At 40.2% G+C, this 24531-nt stretch overlaps 1 protein-coding gene across 4 annotated transcripts in view; it reads right to left on the bottom strand.

Annotated features, from left to right (window-relative positions):
• PEX7 (peroxisomal biogenesis factor 7) overlaps positions 1–24531 on the bottom strand; it is an 82900-nt gene that overhangs the window by 31949 nt on the left and 26420 nt on the right. For all 4 annotated transcript variants that reach the window (XR_006289620.1, XM_037894857.2, XM_043543005.1 and 1 more), the window contains exons 6-8: positions 22236–22342; positions 21749–21862; positions 19069–19124 (exon numbers count right to left, since the gene is read on the bottom strand). Coding sequence is in view for 3 of the 4 variants with exons in the window: in XM_037894857.2 (XP_037750785.1) it covers positions 19069–19124; positions 21749–21862; positions 22236–22342 (277 nt within the window). In the remaining variant the exon portion in view is untranslated. The remainder of the gene's footprint in view (positions 1–19068; positions 19125–21748; positions 21863–22235; positions 22343–24531) is intronic.

Raw genomic sequence — 24531 nt, 5'->3', positions numbered from 1 at the left:
ATTCTTTGCAAGGCACCCAGGCAGCCTGAGCTCTGGTAGAATGAACCCTGATGGACTGAGGAGGAGGGGCTTCTGCTATCACATAGCAGAGGAGGATGCAACTGGAAAGCCATTTTGAGAGTCCTTGGGAAGACCTAGCTTTTCCTTTCATCCTCTCTGCTGTGGAGACAAATAACCTTGGAGACCTTCTAAAGGGCCTTGCCCTGTCTAGGGAAAAATCTAACGCTCTGCATACATCCAGCAAGTGGGGTTTCTTGATTTCCCTACTCTTGTGAGGTTTAAGGTAAAAGACAAGCAGGTGAACTGTCTGGTTCAAGTTAAAATCACAGGAAACCTTGGGGTTCAATCTCAGGGATACTCTGTTCCTGTAAAAGATTGAATAAGGTAGGTCCACAATAAGAGACCCAAGCTCACCTACTCTCCTGGCAGAGGTGATAGCCATGGGGAAGGCTACCTTCATCGATAACTGCAGATGGAGTAGGAGGTCAAGGGCTCAAATAGTGGGTCCATGAGTGTAAACGGCACCAGGTTTAGGTCCCAAGCTGTTGCAGATTTTGATACTGGCAGAAACATTCTGATGATGCCTTTTAAAACTATGCCTATTGTGGTACTGGTGAAAACCGAGCAGTTCTCCACCAGACGAGGGAAGGCATTAATTGTTGCTAAATGTACTCCGCCAACTGATGGACAGTCTGTGATACAAAAAATCCCAGCCTCCTGCAGAAGCAAACAATGCTTCTGGCAATACAGTGAGAAATGCTTTCATTTGGCAGAACAATACTTTCCTGTAGAGGGCTTCCTGCTATTACTACTGAGGGAATTCTGTGCCAAAAAAAAAAAATTCTGTGCACAGTATTTTAAAAATCTGAAAATTTTATTTGTCATTAAATATACATGGATGCTCCAGCATGGCAGTGGGGAGCACATGCCAGTGGTTGCATGGAGGTGGGAGATCAGCCTGAAGGCCACTCTCTCCATTCCCAGACAGGGACTTAGCGGTGAGGATGCACCTGACCCTGACACAGCGCAAGGGCTGGGCCTGTCACTCTGCACCAGGCGTACCAGGTGTGGGACAAACAGGCTCAGCCCGGCAGGATGCAAGCGTGGAGGGATCCAGATGTCGGGTGAGTGTGTTCTCTGTGGGGCAATCTGGGTACAGGTGATTCAGTAGGGGAGCTGGATGCACAGGGGCTCTTTGGGGGGGTTCTGGGTGCAGGGGAAATGGGACTCTGCAGGGGGGTCCAGGTGAAGATAATTGAGGCTCAGCAGGGGTGGGTGGTTTATGCCCCAGGCTTTACTCAGAAAAATGAGAAATGTGTTCAGCTGAATTAAGTCAGGTAAAACAGAAATACAGAGCAAGGTCTCTCTGGCCTACAGAAAAAACTGTAGCCTATGCCTGTTAACACTCCTAATTTCTTTATATACACATTACGGAAAGCCTGCTCTACCCTTAATTGAAACAAAATCATTTTCCTAATGCAGACAGGGCCTAAGTGAAAGGTTTAAATTTATCTGTATCACAAATAGATGTAACAGCTGCAAAGACAAAAACCCCTAATTTTTTGTTTGTACAAGCAAGTTTGATACACTTTCCACAAGAAAGTGTTATTTCAGATGTTGGTATAGTTCAAAAATAACCTCACTTATAAAATCTTCTCCACTTGTCAGTTTTTAGCTGGCTATTAATAATTAAAATATTTAAGAAAACAGAAGAATATAGAAAATACAAGCAATCTGGATTGCATTTTTCGATAATATTATAGTGGCCATTCACTGAAAATTCATTTTCACAGATGGCTGATGACCCCCTATCTACTTATGAGGTTGAATTACTGAACTATATTATGAGGACTGTCTACAACCAACATTTTCCAAGTTTTAAAGAGATTCCACCCCAGTCACTGTAACAAACTTTATCTCAAAGAATAGCATCAAGTGTAGACAGGAAGCTGTCCATGGAATTTACATCAATTAAGTAAATGTTACATGTGAGTTTGTGTTTTCAAATGTTTACTTCCATACTAAAATATTTGTTTCAAGTCCATGTAGACACAAATGAAAGAATTAAAATATTGAGCACAGATGTGTGCTAACTTTTTAGTAAGTCTAGTGTTTGCAGCATCATCACTTGCAAATATCACCAAAATGACTGCGCATACGCATAACATAGATAAACGATTAGAAAGGAACAGTGAACATGCGTATTATGAATCAACAGAGAGACAGCCATCCACCACCCCATTGCTCATCTAGACAGACAAAAATAGGAGGTGGTAAGTGTACTAGTAATTTAAGATTTCTCATGACACCTGCATGTACTGGGCAGAACAGTGTGTCCGTATGTATTTGTGTGTGCACACAATATTCTGCTAAATACATGTAGGTGACACAAGACATCAAAATATAAACTATAACTACTATTGTTACTGTACTTACCACCTCCTATTTTTGTGTGTAAATCATACACAACACTAAATTTAAGCCACAAAATTCAGATTTGGATCAAGGCTTCAGATTAGGCTGTTAGATAAACAAAGGCCAGCTGCAAAGTTCAGATTGAGATCTGAGCTTCATCAGTGTTCTTAGTATTTGGCTATAAGGGTATGATTCTTGCCCATCTCTAACACATTCTACATCAAAATTCAACTTTCTTTTCTGGTCCCATAGCTTCTTTCTGATAGATGTCAGAAAAATTCGGCATTAATTAAAGAGGAGTTTCATCACATTTTGAGTCTTTAAAATATCAGAAACCACACACTGCGCTGTATGAAATTTTCCAGGACTCACTGAGATGAACCCATTTATAAACTGTTGTTTCATCAAAATTATCTTTAAAATGTCAGTTGTAGCTTTAACCGGAATCAGTATTTTATGTTTTTTTGGCATTATTTCACAATAGCTGCTCCAGCTCCCCAACACATTAGGCAGAGACACTGCACACCAGCACCTAACCGGAGGCTTGATAAATTAAAAAAAAAGGTATTAAGATGGTATCAGGCCAGCTTTAAGAGTGTATTTATGGATGTATGCCTCTGCTGCAAAGGATTAAATATATCCTACTGAAAGCCCTTTTATTGTGAACATCATCTCTGCAAAGTGTTCCAAGGTAAGCCAATACTACTACAAATTCAGTGGCTTTGAGCACATTAGAAATTTTAACTCAAGAAGTACTGAGAACTTCTGCACTGATTGACTTTAAGAGAAGATCATTAACAGGTTTCATTTCACATATTTAAATGTATTGCATGACTATCTTGAAGTGCTTTACATTCTGGAACAGTCTTCAAAGGGAAGCAGTGGGGGCAAAAAAACTAACTGGCTTCAAGATTGAGCTTGATAAATTTATGGAAGGGATGGTCTGATGAGACTGCCTATAATGGTATACAGCTGATCTGCGACTGCTAGTAGCTAATATCCCCGAAGTCCGGTAACAAGACACTAGATAGGGAGGGCTCTGAGTTACAACAGAGAATTCTTTACTGGTGTCTGGCTACTGGGTCTTGCTGAAATGCTCAGGGTCCAACTGACTGTCATATTTGGGGTTGGGAAGGAATTTCCCCCCGGGTCAGATTGGCAGAGATCCTGGGGGGGGTGGGGGGGTTGCCTTCCTCTGCAGCGCAGGGCACAAGTCATTTGTAGGTTTAAAGTAGTGTAAATGGTGGATTCTCTGTAACTTGAAATCTTTCATTCGTGATTTGCGGACCTCAGTAACTCAGCCAGAGGTGACCTATGGATCTATTACAGGAGTGGGTAGGCGAGGTTCTGTGGCCTGCAATGTGCAAGAAGTCAGACTAGATGATCATGATGGTCCCTTCTGGCCTTAAAGTCTATGAATATATGAGTCTAAAATTAATTCCCCCCCCCGTTTTTTTTTCCCCCAAGAGAAACTCCTAATCCACTAAAAAGTTTCTCCATTGACCCATGTATCATCCCCTTCGGAAGCCAAAGTGAAAAGGAAGCCCCTGAAGAATGCAGTCTTGATGTCTCGGTTGACCACAACTATTGCAGTATCACTAGGGATAATCAATTGCCTACCATATGTCTATGCTGCAATTAAAAACCCACAGCTGGCCCAAGCCAGCTGACTCGAGCTGGTGGGGCTCAGGCTAATAGGCTGTATAACTGCAGTGTAGATGTTCAGGCTCGGGTACCTGAGCTCAAACATCTATGCTGCAATTATACAACCCATTAGCCCAAGCGCCACGAGCCTGAGTCAGCTCGCACGGGCCTGCCACAGGTTTCTAATTGCAGTGTAGACATAATTACGACCTGGCTATTTTAGGATAACTAGAGGATCTAAAAATTACAATCAACAGTTTCATCTGCACCTAGAAATATAAAGGAAGCCAATGTGGATTAGAAAGCCTTCTCTACCTCACAAACTTTGGGTCATCAATAGAGTACAAATTCAGTTGAAAGAAACATTAACAACAGTGTATATAGTAGATTTTAGGGGTTTGCCCACATATAGTAAAACATAAAAATGATGTGTGAACCTTCCTGATTTGAAATATTCGGATTGTTTCAAACCTTCAGATCAAAATTAGTTTGAAAAGATTTAAAAATGGCTCAAAGAGCTAAACTGAAAGATGTGTTCAAATGTAAAAATAAAGTGATTAATGTTTAAACTATTTTTAGAACTTGCAGCACACAGTGACAGGCACACAAGGAAATAAGTCCCAATTATAAGCAATTATTCCCAGTCTACTGCAGTCATCCTGCTCAGATTTCCATTTGTGCTCCCCACCTCTTTTGGCTCCAAGCAGATCAGAATTTTTTTTGGTAAGAATTGTCCTCTATGAAGCATATTTAAGGAAAACTGTATTAATAGGTGCAGGGTGCCTTAAGGAAACAGCAGACAGCCTATATGGGGGATGGTAAATCCCTAGGTTCTCCTATGGGGCACAGCTCCCAAAAGTTTTATCAAACTTATTTAATATCCCTTAGGGTGTAAAAGATTTAGAATGTAGAAAGATGTGGAATATTAGAGAAAATACAGACTTGCTTTCCCATGTATGCTTCCTTTAATGATGAGGGTGACATGACTAGCAGACTGCCTGATGGGCTCTCATAACATGATGGGAGTGAGTAAATTATCGCAAGTTATTAATGATGTTGTTAAATATCACTCTCACTCTGTTCTTTTGGGCAGTCAGAATATAATACTCAAATTATGCAATTTGACAGGTCACTTTTAAAACAAACAATGAACAGTGTTGTGTTAACTTTATATTTAGCACACTAACACCTGAAGACAATTCTGTGCTCTGTGTTATAGTGCTTAATAATGAATAAAAAGCCAACACCATAACTAGGCACTTATTTGTTAGCGTGACCACACATCCCATTTTGGCCAGAGCAGTCCCCTTTTTAAGCTCTGTCCCAGATATCCTGACTTTTTTGGCAAAACTAGACATTTGTGCAGTGCCAGTGGGTAAAGGGGTAGCAGGAGGCTATAGGGCAGTGCCAGTACGGGGCTAGAGGGGAAATTTTGCTAAGGGCGCTATCTCCATATCCAAAGCCTTGGCAACTCTCAAGGACAAATTTTTATCTGATGTACAGGAACACAATTCCATTCCATTTAAATGGACTTGAATCCCCCCATACCAGGTGTCAATATAGCCTCCAGTTTTTATATTTTAAAAAATACATGCAATGCATTTATTAATATATAATAGACATGTGGCAATTCTCCAAAAAATGCCATATTTTTTGGAGTTTAATGTACCCAACCTACACACACCCACATCCTATATTATTTGAAAGCTTATTTACGTATGTTTAGATGAGGTATGATGTGGAGTTGTTAAGTGGTGCCATAAGCTTATAGGCAACGTGAAACAATGGCACCCAAAATGAGAAAGTATCACTGTTTGCACAGTTCCAGAAACACTGCAACATGACTACAACTACAGTTGTTATTAAGTTAATTTCAACACCTTAATGCGGTGTTTATTGGTCAAAGCTACTAAACAGCAATGTATTAAAAGATTTTTATTGGTTTGCATGGGCAAGTTTCCCCCTCTCCAGAAACGAAGTTATTTAGTATGTGGCAAAAATGATGACTATCAATATTTGGCAATATACTAATATGAAATGTTTCGACACTGCATATCTTAATTGTCAAAAATATCTGACAAGTGATAATAGTTTTATATATTTTCATCTGAAATTTGCTGACCAGATCAGTCTTACACTTAAGGTTGTGCACCCATAGCAGTAGATTGCATGTCTATAGTTTGTACTGCAGAGTGGATAGATATAAATATATATGAATTTGTAATGTAATTCTTCTCAATTTGTAAGCTTTTGTACATACAATGTAGCATCTAGTCTGCCTGATAGAAGGTTTTAATTTGTAATTGCCTGTGCATGTAGTACTAGCCTTTGAAATATTCTAGAAACTAGCTTTTTAATTCAGTGACACTTTTGCATAGGTCAGTATTAGTGTTAGAGATGACAATATGCAGCTTCATATTGTCAATATGCAAAAGCCATGAGAGAAAGAAGTGGCCTAACAATATGTAGTGAAGATAAAGTCCACAAACTAGTCCTTGCCTCTGCACTGAAGATGGATGAACACCACATTACAGTTCTTACCAACCAATCAACTATATGACAAACCGATTTGACCCTGAATCACATCCAGAGGTTTTATCAACATATCTACCAGACTGTGTGTAACATCAGTTGTACAAGATTCTCTACTGAAAACAGCAAATATTGGTGAAGACCAAATGGAGAGATTTGTGAGAGATTCGCTTGCTGATAGGACACACAGCTTCTTCAGCCCAATTAAGAAATCTGGCATCAGAACACTTGCTGACATGGCCAAGAAGATCAAAATTAATTTTGGCAAGAGATCAACAATCACAGCACCTATCAGTCCAGAAATTGTTTTCTACAGAGCCTTATCCTTATCAAGATGTAAAGATGTTTCAATGGCAACTGTTCTTAGTCACCCAGTAGGATCTGTGCTTATGTCCCTCTTCCATGCTGATGGAACAAGAACAGTCAAAATTGAATTAAGGCATCAGCTGGAAGCTCAAGATGAAAGAATCCATGAGCTAAGAGCATGCAACAAAGAAATGACACTGTACATCAGAGATATCATGGCTGTCATACACACAATGCCTGAAGGCAAATTCCACACATTCAATGAATTGGCTTCTGAGTTCTTGAGGTAGGTCCTAAAGAGATTTGTGAAAGCTAGTTCTGTAATCGAAGTCTTTAACAGATATGGCAACCGTAATGTAAAAACTTCAGAAATTGTGACCACCAACTCATCCATTTCATACTCACTCATAAGAATTTTACACTCAACGACAAACACTTGGTCTAAAACATGGGAACAGCCAGGGACACTAGCATGGCTCTACAATATGCCAACCGCTTCTTGAAGAAAAATTTTCGGACAAATGCACCATGAAACCAATTATATACCTCAATAATATTTTCATCCTCTGGACAGACGGCTTAAACTCCCTCACAGATTTTCATCTAACTTCAACAACCACCACCTGCCCATTAAACTTTCTCTCTGGAACACTCACACATCATCATCAGCTTCCTGAACACCACAATCAACTTCAGCAATGAAACCCTACAGACAACCAAATACCAGAAACGCAAGAATCACCACACCTACCTTCATAGATCCAATAATCACTCCAAACACACAATCCAGGAAGTTTTTGGAGAGTGTTGGGGACAACTTCCTGGTGCAAGTGTTGGAGGAACCAACTAGGGGCTGTGCTCCTCTTGACTTGCTGCTCACAAAGAGGAAAGAATTGGTAGGAGAAGTAGAAATGGGTGGCAACCTGGGCAGCAATGACCATGAGATGGTCGAGTTCAGGATCCCGACACAAGGAAGAAAGGAGAGCAGCAGAATACAGACCCTGGACTTCAGAAAAGCAGACTTTGACTCCTTCAGGGAACTTATGGGCAGGATCCCCTGGGAGGCTAATATGAGGGGAAAAGTAGTCCAGGAGAGCTGGCTGTATTTCAAAGAAGCATTATTGAGGGCACAGGAACAAACCATCCAGATGTGCAGAAAGAATAGCAAATATGGCAGGCAACCAGCTTGGCTTAACAGAGAAATCTTCAGTGAGCTTAAACACAAAAAGGAAGCTTACAAGAAGTGGAGACTTGGACAGATGACTAGGGAGGAGTATAAAAATATTGCTAGAGCATGCAGGGGTATTATCACGAAGACCAAAACACAACTGGAGTTGCAGCTAGCAAGGGATGTGAAAGGTAACAAGAAGGGTTTCTATAGGTATGTTAGCAACAAGAAGGTAGTCAGGGAAAGAGTGGACCCTTACTGAATGGGGGAGGCAACCTAGTGACAGATGATGTGGAAAAAGCTGAAGTACTCAATGCTTTTTTTGCCTCAATCGTCACAGACAAGGTCAGCTCCCAGACTGCTGCACTGGGCGGCACAGTATGGGGAGGAGGTGAGCAGCCCTCAGTGGTAAAAGAACAGGTTAAGGACTACTTAGAAAAGCTGGACATGCACAAGTCCATGGGGCCGGATCTAATGCATCCAAGGGTGCTGAGGGAGTTGGCTGATGTGATTGCAGAGCCATTGGCCATTATCTTTGAAAACTCGTTGCTACCAGGGGAGGGCCCGGATGATTGGAAAAAGGCAAATATAGTGCCTATCTTTAAAAAAGGGAAGAAGGAGAATCCGGGGAACTACACACAGGTCAGCCTCACCTCTGTCCCCGGAAAAATCACTGAGCAGGTCCTCAAAGAATCCATTTTGAAGCACTTGGAGGAGAGGAAGGTGATCAGGAACAGTCAACATGGATTCACCAAGGGCAAGTCATCCCTGACCAACCTGATTGCCCTCTATGATGAGATAACTGGCTCTGTGGATATGGGGAAAGTGGTGGACGTAATGTATCTTCACTTTAGCAAAGCTTTTGATACGGTCTCCCACAGTATTCTTGCCAGCAAGTTAAAAAAGTATGGATTGGATGAATGGACTATAAGGTGGAAAGAAAGCTGGCTAGATTGTCGGGCTCCACGGGTAGTGATTAATGGCTCAATGTCTAGTTGGCAGCCAGTATCAAGCGGAGTACCCCAGGGATCAGTCTTGGGGCTGGTTTTGTTCAAATTCTTCATTAATGATCTGGATGATGGGATGGACTGCACCCTCAACAAGTTCGTAGATGACACTAAGCTAGGGGGAAAGGTAGATATGCTGGAGGGTAGGGATAGGGTCCAGAGTGACCAAGACAAATTGGAGGACTGGGCCAAAAGAAATCTGATGAGGTTCAACAACGACAAGTGCAGAGTCCTGCACTTAGGATGGAAGAATCCCATGTACTGCTACAGGATGAGGACCGACTGGCGAAGCAGCAGTTCTGCAGAAAAGGATCTGGGGATTACAGTGGATGAGAAGCTGGATATAAGTCAACAGTGTGCCCCTGTTGCCAAGAAGGCTAACGGCATATTGGGCTGCATTAGTAGGAGCATTGCCAGCAGATCGAGGGAAGTGATTATTCCCCTCTATTTGGCACTGGTGAGGCCACATCTGGAGTACTGCATCCAGTTTTGGGCCCCCCACTACAGAAAGCATGTGGACAAATTGGAGAGAGTTCAGCGGAGGGCAATGAAAATGATTAGGGGGCTGGGACACATGACTTACTAGGAGAGGCTGAGGGAACAGGGGTTATTTAGTCTGCAGAAGAGAAGAGTGAGGGGGGATTTGATAGCAGCCTTCAACTACCTGAAGGTGGGTTCTAAAGAGGATGGAGGTAGGCTATGCTCAGTGGTGGCAGATGACAGAACAAGGAACAATGGTCTCAAGCTGCAATGGGGGAGGTCTAGGATGGATATTAGGAAAAACTATTTCACTAGGAGGGTGGTGAAGCACTGGAATGGATTATCTAGGTAGGCGATGGAATCTCTATCCTTAGAGGTTTTTAAGGCCTGGCTTGACAAAGCCCTGGCTGGGATGATTTAGTTGGGGTTGGTCCTGATTGGAACAGGGGGTTGGATTAGATGACCTTGTGAGGTCTCTTCCAGCCCTAATCTTCTATGATTCTATGAAATCTGTTATCTACAGCCAGGCACTCAGATATCATAGAATATGCTCCAACGAGAAAGTCTGAGGTATACAGCTTAACTCATTTAAAAGCCACCTTTGCCAAATAAGGACACTCCACCAGAGAAGCAGATTGCACCTATGGGCCACCCAAACACCCCAAGAGAACCTGTTTCAGTACAGAACTCATATGGAATATCCTCAAACAACTATAACTCACATTCAATGGGGACCCGATATTCATAGAATCATAGAATATCAGGGTTGGAAGGGATCTCAGGAGGTCATCTAGTCCAACCCCCGGCTCAAAGCAGGACCAATCCCCAATTTTTGCCCCAGATCCCTAAATGGCCCCCTCAAGGATTGAACTCACAACCCTGGGTTTAGCAAGGCAATGCTCAAACCACTGAGCTATCCTTCCCCCCAAAGAAAGTTGAAAGAAATCTTTCCTGAACCCCCATTTCTGGCATTCAAACAACCCCCCAACCTCATTATCAGAATCAAGCTCCCCACAGACCAGAACACACCAGCTCAAAGCAGCATCAGACCCTGCCAGAACAACAGATGTAAAACCTGCAGACATATCTCCACTGTTACAATGATTAACATCCTTTATAATACACCTTTCAAGATCCACCAGTTCTGCACATGCCTATCACAACATGTGGTGTACTTCATCCAGTGCACTAAATGCTCCAAGAACAACTATGTGGGTGAAACGAGGCAGTCACTACACTCATGAATGAACTCACTCAGGAAAATGATAAAAAACAAAAACACCCTATCTCCTGTGAGTGAGCACTTTTCACAGAGCGATCACTCTATATCTGACCTATCAGTCCTCATCGTCAAAGGAAACCTGCACAACACTTTCAAAAGACGAGCCTGGGAGCTTAAATTTATTACTCTAGACACCAAAAAAATCACGGAGTGAACAGAGAAACTGGATTTATGGCTTATTACAACAATCTGTAACCCACTAACTCCCTCCTTTTGTTCTATGACTGCAGATGTGTTAACAAGCCACTCTATTTTGAATGGTCCCTTACAATACGTGCTAACTACTTACGCTAAACAATCTATTCCACCTTGCATTTTGCCAGGATACTGGGAGTTCCTTTCCCAGACCTGAAGAGGAGCTCTGTGAGCCTCTAAAGCTTGTCTCTCTCTCACCAACAGTAGTCCAATAAAAGATAGTACCTTATCCACCTTGTCTTTCTAAAACTGCAGAAAGACAGTGCCCAATAGGATCTAAGGTTGGATATGAGAAATACCAGGTGATTGATGGATCCCATGTGCCTCTATGGAAAGAGTTTGTAAATGAGGCATCTAACAAACAGTCACTTATAAAATTCCTCTGAATATACAGTTCAAAAATGCACCCAAAAGAGTAGGAGTACACCTAATGCAAACATGCCTTGCTGGAGGCTTTCCCAATGGTGAAGTAGCAAAGTTCAACACCAGCAGAGGTGTTGAAGAAGCCCAAAACTCGTACAGTGCTCAAGAGGAAGGAGACACAAGGACTATTCTCCATGCTGTATGTGCCAATATGCCTTTCAGGTCTCTTGGTGTCAATGGAACCATAGTAATTAAGTCACCCGATACAGATGTTTTGGTGCTTCCTGTGCACTATTTTCCACAAATGAAACATGTAGATAACTCATGTGGATTGAAACAAACACCATAACCACCACAACTGACAAGCGTCGCTTTAGACTTGCGCATGTAATTTGTTACACACTCACTCCTGACTTCTGCAACATACTTCCTGCTGAACATGAATCAATAGGATGTGTGTCTGTCACCTCTACTTGGTAGTGGACAGAACAATATATTTAATATTGTCAAAACTAATGGGGCTTGCCACTTCAGAGATCTTGCCAAATTGGGAGAGAATGATGGACAAGCTGCAATTTCTGCCACAAGGAAGTTGGTAGCAGATGGTGTATGATCAGAGTGAGAAAGAAAAAGGAGACCCACAGAGACCTGAATTGCTTACACCTCAATCTAGCCATCAATGGCATCTGAGCTTCTATAAGATCTTATTTGTACCTGTGCCAGTAAGAAATGCTGTATAATCAACTGAGTCTGCCGTCAGAACAGTCTTCCCTGCACAGAACTATGTACATGCCAAGGCAATAAAGTCTGTGGTAACTCACATTCTCTTGACAAAGATCATAATGATGAACAAGATGATGACAATGTTGACTAAAAACGTCACCAGTGCTATTACATTTCAATGATACTGTACAAATTTATGAGATTTTGTTTTACCCTTTAGATTGTTGTTGTGATTCTTTGAGGTCACAAAGAAATCCAACTTTATGTCCTGAAATAATACACAGTCATTAAACTAACAGAAACAAATGCAAATATTTTCAAGTGAGCATTTTTACATTTTGGTGGTGTCATTGTTTAGCTCTGTTTCTATGGTAATGGCACCACATCATACCTCATCTTAAAGTAGAAATAATAAACTTTCAAATGATATACAACGTACATTAAGTAGAGAGCATATATTAAGTCAACCAAATCGGTGGTAGCTGCTGGTCGTCAACAACAGTTTGGCAAATCATAAATCCATTTTCCCTTGTCTACACCAAAAGCACTCTCCCTTACATTTACGGACTAACATAAGAGAGAGGAATACTTTGATGAAGGACAATATCTGCACGTTCTGGCAAATAAAATGACTCCAAGTTTGGGGAGCTTAGTTAATCAGGGATAAGTACAAAGTGTAAAGTAGAAAGAGGGGCAAAAGTCTAGAGGCTGCACAGATTAAAGTCTTTGGGATTGTGATGGGGTGGACTAGGCCCAGAGGCCCCCTTCCTTGAGGCTGCAGCATCCTACCACACCCATCTCAGGAAAGGAGCAGTAATAGTCCTCCAACCAGCCTAGAGTGGCTGCAGGGAGCAGCCAATCAGGGGCCAGGAGGGCCATATAAAAGGAGCTGCAGAGCCAGACAGTCAGTTCTTGCTGGAACTAGAGGAGTGCAGATGGTGCTCCTGGCTGGCCAAAGGAAACTGCATCACCAATGACAACTCAGTGCTGCCAGGGACTGGGGACTCAGATGAGCCCTGAGGTAAGGGTGAAGCTCTGGCCAAGACTGGGGCTGCAGGGAAGTGGCCCAGGGCACTGAAAGCAGTGTAGTTAAAGGGACATGGTGGCACATGGCTACTATTCTTAGGATGGCTGGTACCCAAAGTAGTGGGTTGGCCCAGGTCCCCACATAGGCCACTGGGGAACTGGTCTACAAAAGGACAGTCATAAACCCTTAGAAGGGGAACTGAACTACTTAGTGGCCCGGCTGGGGCCAGAACAGACCAAGAGGGCAAAACCATTGCCTACAGGGAGAAAACCCTGGGGGTACAGCCTGATACCAGGGCCAGGACTATTTAAAGATCGCAGGCACACCTGACCAGAAGGGGTGTTCATGAGAGGTGGGTCCCATGCTGTTGCAGAGATAAAAAAAAATTAGTTTGGTAAAGTTGGGTCTTTAGAAGCAACAACAGTTAATTCAGGCATCAAGTATAATCTCTAAACTGCAATCATGTAAACAATAAATTTCACATATGTAAAACCAAAACATCAGCAATGTTTCACCCTTAATTATTAGTGCTGGCCAAAAGACAGAATTTCTGTCCCTTTGGAAATTCTGTGTTTTTAAAATTTGGCTATGTCCTGCATTGTGATGAAAATTTAGTCTCAGAATTTTTCCACAAAGGAAATATTCTGAAAATACTTTGTTTCAATCATATCAAAACATCTCATTTAGACTATTATATAATATAAAAGTCTAAGTGGTTTGAAATACAATGTAGTAAAAATGATAAAGTCAAAAGGAAATACTTTGATCTTATCCAAACAAAACGTTTTGATAATTTCCTGTGAAGCTTTTGACTGAATCAATACATTCCCTCAAAGTTTTGATAACATCAAATCAGATTAAACTGATTTTTAAGACCAATTTTGTCCCCTCATGGTGTCACTAGAGTAAGTCAAAATTGTTTGGGTGCCCTAAAAGTGTATTTTCATATCTTAATGTGTTAGGCTTCTCAAGTTTAACCTTAACTCTGAATTTCCTGGTTTGTAATTCTTACGTTAGGGATAAATATAATATTCCTGTAATATTCTAAATTCCTGATATGTACTCTCTTATCCATCAATCTATCTTAAAATTTTTTGTCTTGGGATTTCCTTCTTTTAGTTAAAAATGTCATACATAAACACTAAACAAAGGGACTGTTATCATGTGATATTTCTAATTATTTAAATATGTAGCTTTGGCCATAATCACTTATTTTAATTTTTAGGAACAGCTTCACAAGTATGCTCTGATTATTTTATTCCACCAATGAAGTAATGCAGGGCAGCCAGAACATAAGACACGTAAGTTTCCAGTTGCTTTGCATGCCACAGAAATACGAAGGAATACACACCCCATTTCCACCTCCCTCCCCACTGAGAAGCTCTGGGGTTGTTGTTTTTAAATAAATATTTAGGTTTAATTTCCATTTTTGGTTGTTGTTTTTTGTAACTAAAGATTTATCTGTCAGTAGAAGCCAGTGCATAAAATCTTTTCCTTCAAAAGAAACTCAAAGAACAATTGCCTTTAACAAGGGCCACCATCTCCCATTGTTCTCAACAGGCCTGAGGCCATAGGCTGTCCTCACAGTTAAGATGACCACTGCCTCCTATCAGTTCCCAATGGGAGTGCAGCCAGACGCCCTGAGGGAAAATGATAGCCCTCTGTGCTGTCAGGAGGCCCAGAGCGCACTGGGAGAAGCAGGTGAATAGAGGCAATGGCTGATATTACTAAGGAAAGCCCATGGCCTCAGTTCCATGTTGAGCAATAAGACATAGCAAAGTTTTTGAAAGAGGGTAATTCATGTAATTTTCTGAAGATAAGCTTCTTCATCAACAGAAGCTGAATTATGAGGTAACATGAAAAAGTTACTGTTAATCCTAAAAATAATTTCTTCAACCATAACCTATTCATAAGATTTGTGATTTTAGCTCAAGGGGAAGTTGGGGGAGTCTGCATGATTCTCTTCAAAATCATTTAGAGGCAAAAGAGGTCATAGGGTGCTGGATTTCTTAATTTTAAAATGGTCTTAACTCCATCAGATTTACTTGTAATGTCTCAAAGTTTATTCTATACTGAACTGGACAAACAGTGGGGTTTTCAATTTGCTGGCAATTTAAAAAAAACTGAAAAATATTTGTTTGGAGGCAAACTGAAAATGATTTTTTTTCTAATTTTTCTGAAAAATTAAATTGGAAAGCATTGCAAATCAGGTCAAATGAAATGCTTCGTTTTACTCTACTCTACATTTTGCACCTGGGGCATTTAAACAAAAAAAAAGGAGGACTAGATTCATAAAATTGCTAGAGGAGAAAGTGGTGGTGCCGCCACTCTCCTTCTTATAAGTTTTAACCCAGTGGTTAGGATTCTCACTTGGGATGTGGGAGACACAGGTTCAATTCTTCCCTCTGCCTGACAGGGAGAAGGGATTTGAACTTATCTCCCACATTGCAAGAGCTTGCACTGGGCTATTCAATATTCTAGGGCAAGTCTCTTTCTCACTCTCTCCATTTGAAGCTGTTCTGCTTTTTATAGTCACTGGACCAGGGACTCAGATTTGGGTCTCCCACATCCTACGTGATTGCCTTAAACACCAGTCCAGAGAATCATTTTCACTCTTTCTCTGGGCCAAAGACTATCCATAGTAATTCATAATGACAATGGATAGTCATTGGGCCAAGGAAAGAGTGTGAATGACTTTCTAGACTTCCCAGACTAATCCATAGCTTAGTGATTAGGGCACGTTCCTGCAATGCGGGTAGACCCCAAATTCAAATCCTTTCTCCACATCAGGCATAGGGGAGCAATAAACCCAGGATACCCACGTTGCAATGAGTGTCCTAATAATTGGGCTAGAAGTTATAAGGAAAGCACCACCACCTCCCGCTCCTCCCATTTTGTGACTTCACCCTAAAACATTGAAGTGTTTCAGTAATGTCAAAACCAACCATTTCATATTGACATTACCAAAACATTTCCATTTTTCAGTTCTGTCAAAACTGTTCTGCAAACTGGTCGACCAAAACTACTTACTTTGGTGAATAAGCCATTCACCAAAAACAAACTTCACCTAATTCTATACTCAGAGTAAACGCTGTAAGTTTGGAAAGGATGTACTGTATTTTTCTTACGTAACATAGAAATCAAATCCCTGCTTTAAGTACAAAACTCATTTCAACTTTAACAATGGAGACACAACTAGCACCTCCTTAACAAAAGGTCTGTAAGTTTGGCTGTACTGTATTGCTTACTGTTCTTTGTAACAATGGTTCTTTTTAATATGAACCGATATATCAGCGTTTTGCAATAACACATTTTTCTATAGAAATGTTTTTAGTTTCTGAACAATGTTGTGGTTTTGATGTCTATAGTTATATTACTTTTTGATTATATGAGTGAGTTCAGTCTAAATCTGTCTCCTGAAGGCAAGCACATTTTTAGATTTTTATTTCAAAATTATAGCATTTGCTACTGTGAGTGCGAGAGTCTAGTTAGAAGAATTCTCCCCTCCCCAATTAGTACATAATTTCAAGGGTTATCAAATTTTCAGCCTCCTGTCCCAGGTGCATTTAGATTGCTGTTAGTGCAAAACAAATACAGAATAAAACACTGAAGCTTTTAGATGACCATTTTCATACATAAAGAAAAATGTGGAAATGATTTTCCATACAAGTTCACAGATACTCTTTTACTCGGCCATTGTGATGGTGAAGTTTTTTGCTCAAATTAAAATTTGGAACTGGTGAAAAATTTCTTATTGACAATACAAGTGTGTAGAATCCTAACCAGAGAACAGATACAGCACTGGCACCAGAAGTTTAAGCTTCCTTTCACTAATTGCTAGTATCCCTCAACTTTTTAAGGGACCACCTTTCCCTTCTGCTGATATTTCCAACAAGCAAGCCTATTAGTTCAAATGAGCACCTGTCCATTAAGAACTGGATAGAAACTGTCAATTGCTTCAGCCGTCAGACAGTAAATATACCTTTCATGAATGCCAACACGACTGGATTCAAACCAGCCACCTAAGAAGTAAAGAACCCTGTGCCTCAGTCTTTTCTTCTAGTTCAGAAATGCTTGCCAGGCAAGAAGAAGTGTTTTATTAGTTTGGTCTGAAAGCCTGTTCCTCCAGTGAAGTCTACTGTTAGCCTAGTTAAAAAACTTAACTCATAGAACACCTTATTAATTTTCTAGGTCAAAGCATGCAGTTTTCATCCAATTTGGCATCGTATCTTCAAGTCTGTTTCTTTTTCAAGCTCATATATCCCACTCTTCCTGTATTGAATCTTGGTTTTCTGTTCTGTGAGGGATGATTAAATGAATCTATATATTAAGTGATGTTGGTTTTTACTTTGAGTATTTTAAGACAACTTCACCCTACACTTTTCTTTATCCTCTCTTCTCTCTCCTCTCCATACCTTGTGACTATTTTGATATAGGTGTATACTGTAGCTAAGAGGCTTACTGTATTACACTGCCCTACTATTCTGGACCATATATATTTTCCTCCCTTCTCCCATCCTCAACTTCTTCTGTCCTGTCAAAATGATTTAGTAAATGATTATATATTTTGATTTCACAAACCCCATATTTTTAATAAAAAATATTATAAAGAAATAAGATAAGTTTAAAGACCTAAAGAGTATTAAAAATATAAGAAGTCTACATGAAACTGCAGCATTTCCAGTATAGCAGAATGGTCTTGCCATGACGTTGTTTTGATATATAATGGATTCTTATGGTACCTGGAAAACTTCAGCCTCATGATGCAACTTTTCACGATATTATGTCTCAATGCTGTATCAGTACCATTATAGCTAAGGATGGTTGTTGCAAAATGGAGTCGAGTGGAGTGAGCTGACTATGGCTAATCCTATTTAGGAAAACACCACCAGAATGTATAGCACATATATAATTTTTTATTATTTGTATTGTGGTTGTTTTTGGGAGGTCTCCTATCAGTAACTGGGAGCCCTCGTGCTAGACTACAATGAAAATAGATAACCCAAAGAGCCTGCAACCTAAATTAAAGCATCACTTAATTTTTTAATGATTTTGAAAAATTAGGAATTTGGAAAATTTGAAGAGTTTTCTATCATGTCATTTTGGGGGGAAGGGGGTTGTGAAGGAGGAGGGGAAGAGATTTAGCCCTAGTAATTAAACATAACATCTTCAATCCGCTTCACATCATAAAAATTAATTACACCTCAAAACACACCCTTGAGAGGTAAATTTAAGTATTTAGTGGGGTATTCCATAGTGTAGTATCATAAATTAATATATGTTGTAAAGAGTGAAATCTTAATAGGACACCTCTCTACAGTCCTCTTAAAAAAATCGGTTTTATTGATTTAGCCAAGTTATAGTTACTGAAGTTCTACTGTACTGTACAATTCAATAGGTTTAAACCTAAATATCATGAAAGTCCAAGGGCCTGTGATGTATCAAAGTTCTTCAGGCATGTACTGAAAAAGAGCATGCAAGAGTGAGCTTCCTCAAATAAAAAAAAAGGAGGTAGAGTTTTCCTTCACAACAGGTTTAAATACAAATAAGTCACAAAAAGGTAAGATAAGTTACCCAAATATATTCAATGAAGCGATTGCTGCTACCTTAATAAAAAAAAACACATTACAACTAGACAAAATCCTGTTCAGAATAATGGTAGGAAAACTTTCACAAGCAGCATCTGTTAGGGCAGATATCATTCATAAAGGGCCACTGAAATAATCTTTAAATAGAGAAGAATCCATGCATTTGTAGCCAGCTCATGAAAACGGAAAGCATGAATAATAATCCCAACAGCGAACACTTAAGTGTGCCCAGTTTAGAACATTTTTCTATTGGCATAACAAACACACCCCATCTCTTATACATGAGACAATCAAAAACAGATTCTCTTCCTACTCGTGTGTAATAAAAGACACTGTACCTCACAGTAAAATCATAGGAGCAGGAGGCCAATAAAGTTGCATGAAATGGTGAAAACTGCAAGAAAGGGAAAAAAAGTACTTAAAGCAAAAACCTTAGGTACACATTTACCAACTTTCCAGAAATAAATAATGAAGATAACTTAACTATTAAGACTGCTTAGGAAAGTACCACAACACACTGTAACAAAGCAGTGTGCTTACTTTAACCACTGAGCTTTAGCAATTATGCTTTAAACAATATGTAATCAGCTACACTATACTGGTAGGAATCCATTTCATTATAGTGGTTCCCAGCTGCACTACTATAAATTAAGGACCTGACAAGGTTTCCATTAGGTATTTCCTTTGAGATAGTCATATAGCAGGCTGTTAAACTTTACTTTGGGCTGACACTTTGAATGTGCTCTCAGGCTATAAAGAATGTTTTAGTAAAGCTGTGTGACCATTTTGGTTTTTCCAGCTCAGTTACAGCGAGACATCCCCAAATTTGTATCATACTTCAGAGGACATACAAGATAGATTTTGCTGGCACCAAAGCCACACTTTGTCCTGAAATTCCTTTATTAAGAAGATTAGAGTGAAGTTTGAAAACTGGCAGTTACACAAAATAGCCTAATAAATTTCCCCACAATGCAGGGCATATTATAGATTAAATTCTGGCATGGACTGTGGAGATGAGCACGTCCAAAAAACTGCAACAAAGAGGGAAGAGAAACAGGATAAAATTGCCCATCGCAGCTCTGGCATCTTAACAGGGAATTTCCTAGGTTTCTAACAAAAATCTCAAATCCTTGAAAGGTAGTATACATACTAATCACTGATGTGCCTGGTAATTTACTTTACCTTTAAAGATTTGTATGTGTGGAATTTCCTTTTCTAAATGGTCCCAAGATCTGCCAAAGAGGAGACCTGGTCCCGCAGGCCTCAGATGCACTACTGAGAGGTGTGGGGATGGAATAGAGGAAAACGAGTGGAAGTGTAGTCATGGTGTTGGAAAGAGACAAAAGCATTCCCTTGATCTGCTAACCACATTTCCTTCTCATCCACCATGGAGGGGTAATCCTGATGCAGTAGATCTCCCTTGATTCTCAAAGGAAAACCTAGAGGGGGAATCCAAGCTCAAGGCTCCCTTCCTGCAGTGGCTAAGAGATGAAGGGGGGTGGGACTCCCCATCAACCTCCTCATGTCCACAGGACTGGAGCTCTCCTCTTACCATCCACAAGAAGGGCTGGAATGTGCAGCTGGCAGGAGACTTAAGGTCAGCAAAGAGGTTGGTCTCTCTCTGCTTTCTGCTGTACCGCAGCCCCAGACAGGGGTGTCCAGCTAATGAAGACTCCCTCCCCATAAGCTTCTCTCCCCCCATCTCCTCCACTGTGAGACTTAGAGTCAAATCAGGGGGAGGCAGAGGGACACTTCAAACCCCAATTCCTACAAGTCAAAATAAGCTAGCCAGCCTCCTGACAAGCCCAAACAGGGCTCATCAAGGACAAACACATACTGAAGTTCACAGAGACCTAGAGGTGGCTCCCGAGGAACCTCCTATGACCTGTGAGGTGGGTTAACAAACTCTTAAGGCTCACTGGGGAGTCTTCCCTCATGAAGACCTCAGTTGGGACACAGAAAAGGCAAGGACACCTCCTGCACTCCACCCCCACACCACCCTACAGATTTCCTATAGTCTGCAGGAGTGCTCCTTTCCCATGGGCATGAATAGTAAGAGCATGAATAGTAAGAGCAGGAGACTTGAAAGCAACAAAAGAGGGGGCTCATTGTCCCCATGATCTCACACATTGTTCCATATGTGGAGGTGTAGTCATGGAGTTGGAAGCTCTTGAAGAATCAAGAATAACTCATCAAAGCTGATGAGCCATAGTACTATTACTATTTAATATCTTAAGAACCTGTCAAAAATCTTGAGAGCTGTGCCCTAGATATCACAAAGTGGGAAGGAAAACAGACTTGAAAATTCTGAACCCCTCTACTTTTAGGCTGCCACAGTGCAGAGCTAATTCACTTCAAACTGGGAGATGGGGGAAGGTTCTACCTCTGCTACAGTTCTAACCCACCAATTTTGAGGCCAATGCCAAGAAAGGGAGGAAAAACTGGGCTTATAATGGAAGCTCATTTGCAAGCTTAATTTTGTGGTGGCTTTGTTGCCCCTTATTAGTGCCTTTCATCCCTATGGCTCCTCCAGCCCTTTCATATACACGCAAATGCACACTTAGCAAGCTCTAAGCCTTATTCTGCACAAATGCTGCTACCTCTAAAGTGGAAAGAAGTCGCTGTTAAACAGCAAACAGCAATAATATAACACAATTTAAGAAAGAAATGAGGGAGTATATTGTTTTCAGCTGAAACTACATGAAGAATAAGTTGACCAGGCTTTCTTTAAGTTTTTTGTGCTGTGGAGCCCTTTACAATGAAAGATCATCTCTTGAAGCTACACTCATTCACAACACCCCAAAAACTTGTTTTGAATGTCAAAATGTTGAATGTGTGGACCATTAGGAAGGACTCTGAGAATAACTAGTCTGTGAACTATTAAACAAGCAAAAATCTTGGGTACCTTCTTACTTGCTTCTTTATTTCTAGTTCTTAGTTACATATATACTGTGTGCATCACTGACACTTTAATAGAAATTGGAGTCCATTGACAGGGTAAGGAAGAACTAAACTTACTTTTACTCTCCTTACAGCATAGGTATGGCCAATGAGGTTGAATACTGGCTGCCGTACATTCCTCAAATCCCAACCTTTCAAACTACAGTCAACTGCACCAGTTACCAGCACATTCTGATTAAAAAACAAAAACAAAAAAAAAAACACAGGCAGACACATTAGAACAGGGTTACTATTAAACTGCAATGATAAATATACAGCCTATGAGGTTCCCAGTGTACAGTCTAAAAAGAAAATGGCAGGTTTCAGAGTAGCAGCCGTGTTAGTCTGTATTCGCAAAAAGAAAAGGAGGACTTGTGGCACCTTAGAGACTAACAAATTTATTTGAGCATAAGCTTTCGTGAGCTACAGCTCACTTCATCGATGATTGTTACTCGCACATCAGTAGAGCTGAAAAAACATTGATGTGGTAGTAAAAGACCTTTACTCTTTAAGAAAAGTGGTTCACTTAGGAATGTTTACTGTAGTTTAGCACAACACATTATACCTCATCATATTTGCACCAGTCACAGCTCAAGATCTCAGCCTGGTGGCCTGGAATCACTACTTTGACTCCTGGTGTCTTCACATCCCAAATTCTTAAAGTCTGATCGCCTGAAACAAAGGAATCATTGATGAGCCAAAGGGAGTTTTCCCATTATAACTCTGAAATACTTCAAAATTACCAGTACAAAAAGTGACAATAATTTGCTCAGCCTTCTACAAAACATAGGTCCTGGCATGAATCACTTACAGTCCAAACAAGAATGACTAATTATACACAAGATTCATTGAGACACACACAAGAAATGTTTAGGGTTTTATCATTTAATTAACAAGATAATCAAACCTAACACCTAGCTTTGTTTTTATCACTAGCACCCTCCGTTGCTTTCTCAATTTGAGTAGATTTTGTAAAAAGGGTATGGGGTAAAATTTTCAAAAGGGCCTAAGAGTATGTCTACAGAGAACACGTAACACATGGGGTTCTCACTACATAAGGCAGGATTCACTGAAGATTATGTGATCAAATAGCTCCCGCCCTACTAATTTTACTTGCTGTAGTGGGACACATTTCATTTGGGTTTTAAATATCTCAGTGATACAATAATGGGCTTTCCACCCCAGAAAAAGCTATTTTATTTTTGAAAGATGTTTTCCATCAGATAATAGAGATTTTAAGAGGTAGCTACATTTTGCAACCCACATTACTTAACAAGACACTTCCCATTTTTGTAAGAGAATCAATCCACAAATACATGTTTAGTTTGGTCCATTACTTTTGTAGTTAATCAAAGAAGCATTTTTAGGACCAAAGATATTTGGAAAACCAGCCCATTGAGCCAACAATAATTTTGGCAGAATATAAGCAATGTTCCTGGTGGTAAAAAAAATTATGCCTGACCATATGAAATAGCCATTATTTTTGACCTAGTAATCTGGAGATAACACAGCGCAGCGTATTCAGCTTTGGTGCCGGCCAGAAACAGTATTATCAATGGATGGCACTACTTCAGAGAGGAAAAATAATACATTATAAAGTGACCTTACTACTGAGCCCTTTGCCCAATGGAAAAGTCAGCACTAAAGCCAAAACTGGCTCCCCGTTTCCCCAGCTCAGTTGCAGGGAGAAGGACTCACAAATAAAACATTACCCTTTAAAAAAAAAAAAAACTTGGGCTGATAAACATTTGTAAGATGGACAGAACAAGGTTAAAGACTGTTTGAAGCATACCAAGTACAACCATATTCATTAAAAGTCATCACTAACTAGCATTCCAATATTAAGCAAACCCAAAGATCCCCAAAAGTTTCCAATAAAAATGCATTCATTTATTCATTCTACTTTTAGTAACAAGTCACCGCTATTAGACAACAGATTTTTGCTGGTCTATTGGGTGGTTACTGAACACAGACTTGTCTGTGTATTCTACTTGATTCACCTTAAACTTTATAAACCTGTTAAAATAAAAAATGAAGATAATTAAACATCCATGCACTCACCCAAAGTTTCCTAAAAAGAGATCCTAAACACAAGTGTAAAATTCATCCCCGTTCATAGAGCTGGCCAATGCCTATATATCACATAAGTCCCACTAAGGGACTAAAGTTTACGTTAGACTTAAATGATGCGCTGGCTTTATGCTGGCTTTTTGTCAAAGGCTGTTTTCCACCCAAACCTATAACCCACAGTACATAAAGTTCAGCAAGACAAGAACCAGTTAGTGCACTCAATGCCAGACTGTGCCGAGACAGAATGGTCACAATTCAGCAAGGCTAGATACTTAAAAGATTAACGAAAATAACTGTCCTGAAGGCAATACAGCTTCAAATTAGTTTTCAAAGAACCAAATACTTTTAGCTGAAAGGTTTTTACTTAAATAATGAAACTGGCTTGGTAAATACTACTGTCAGGAATCTGACCTTACTATAACTGGTCGCTACATAGGAACAAACTGGATAAAAGTGGTTTTAATCCACTGAAGGAAGAAGTTACCAGTAAAAAGCCATAAACACAAATATCCATGTACAGTATCTCAGCAAAACCCAAACAGAATTTAGCATTTACTATGGTGTTGCCCATCCAAAGAACACTACTTAACATTAATTCAGTCTCACAAAACTGCTTAAGGGAGGTAAGTATTATTCTTCTTTTTACAAATGAGGAAACGGAGGCAGATAGAGGTTAAGATACTTGCTCAAAATCACACAGGAAGCCTAAGGTAGAGCAAAGAGCAGAACCCACGTGTTCTGACTTTCAAAACAATCCTCCGAGGGATTTTTAAAATGATCATTCAATCAGT

Source organism: Chelonia mydas, chromosome 3, assembly GCF_015237465.2.
Source record: "Chelonia mydas isolate rCheMyd1 chromosome 3, rCheMyd1.pri.v2, whole genome shotgun sequence".
Classification (NCBI taxonomy): Eukaryota; Metazoa; Chordata; order Testudines; family Cheloniidae; genus Chelonia; species Chelonia mydas.
This window is presented reverse-complemented; position numbering and strand designations above follow the sequence as displayed.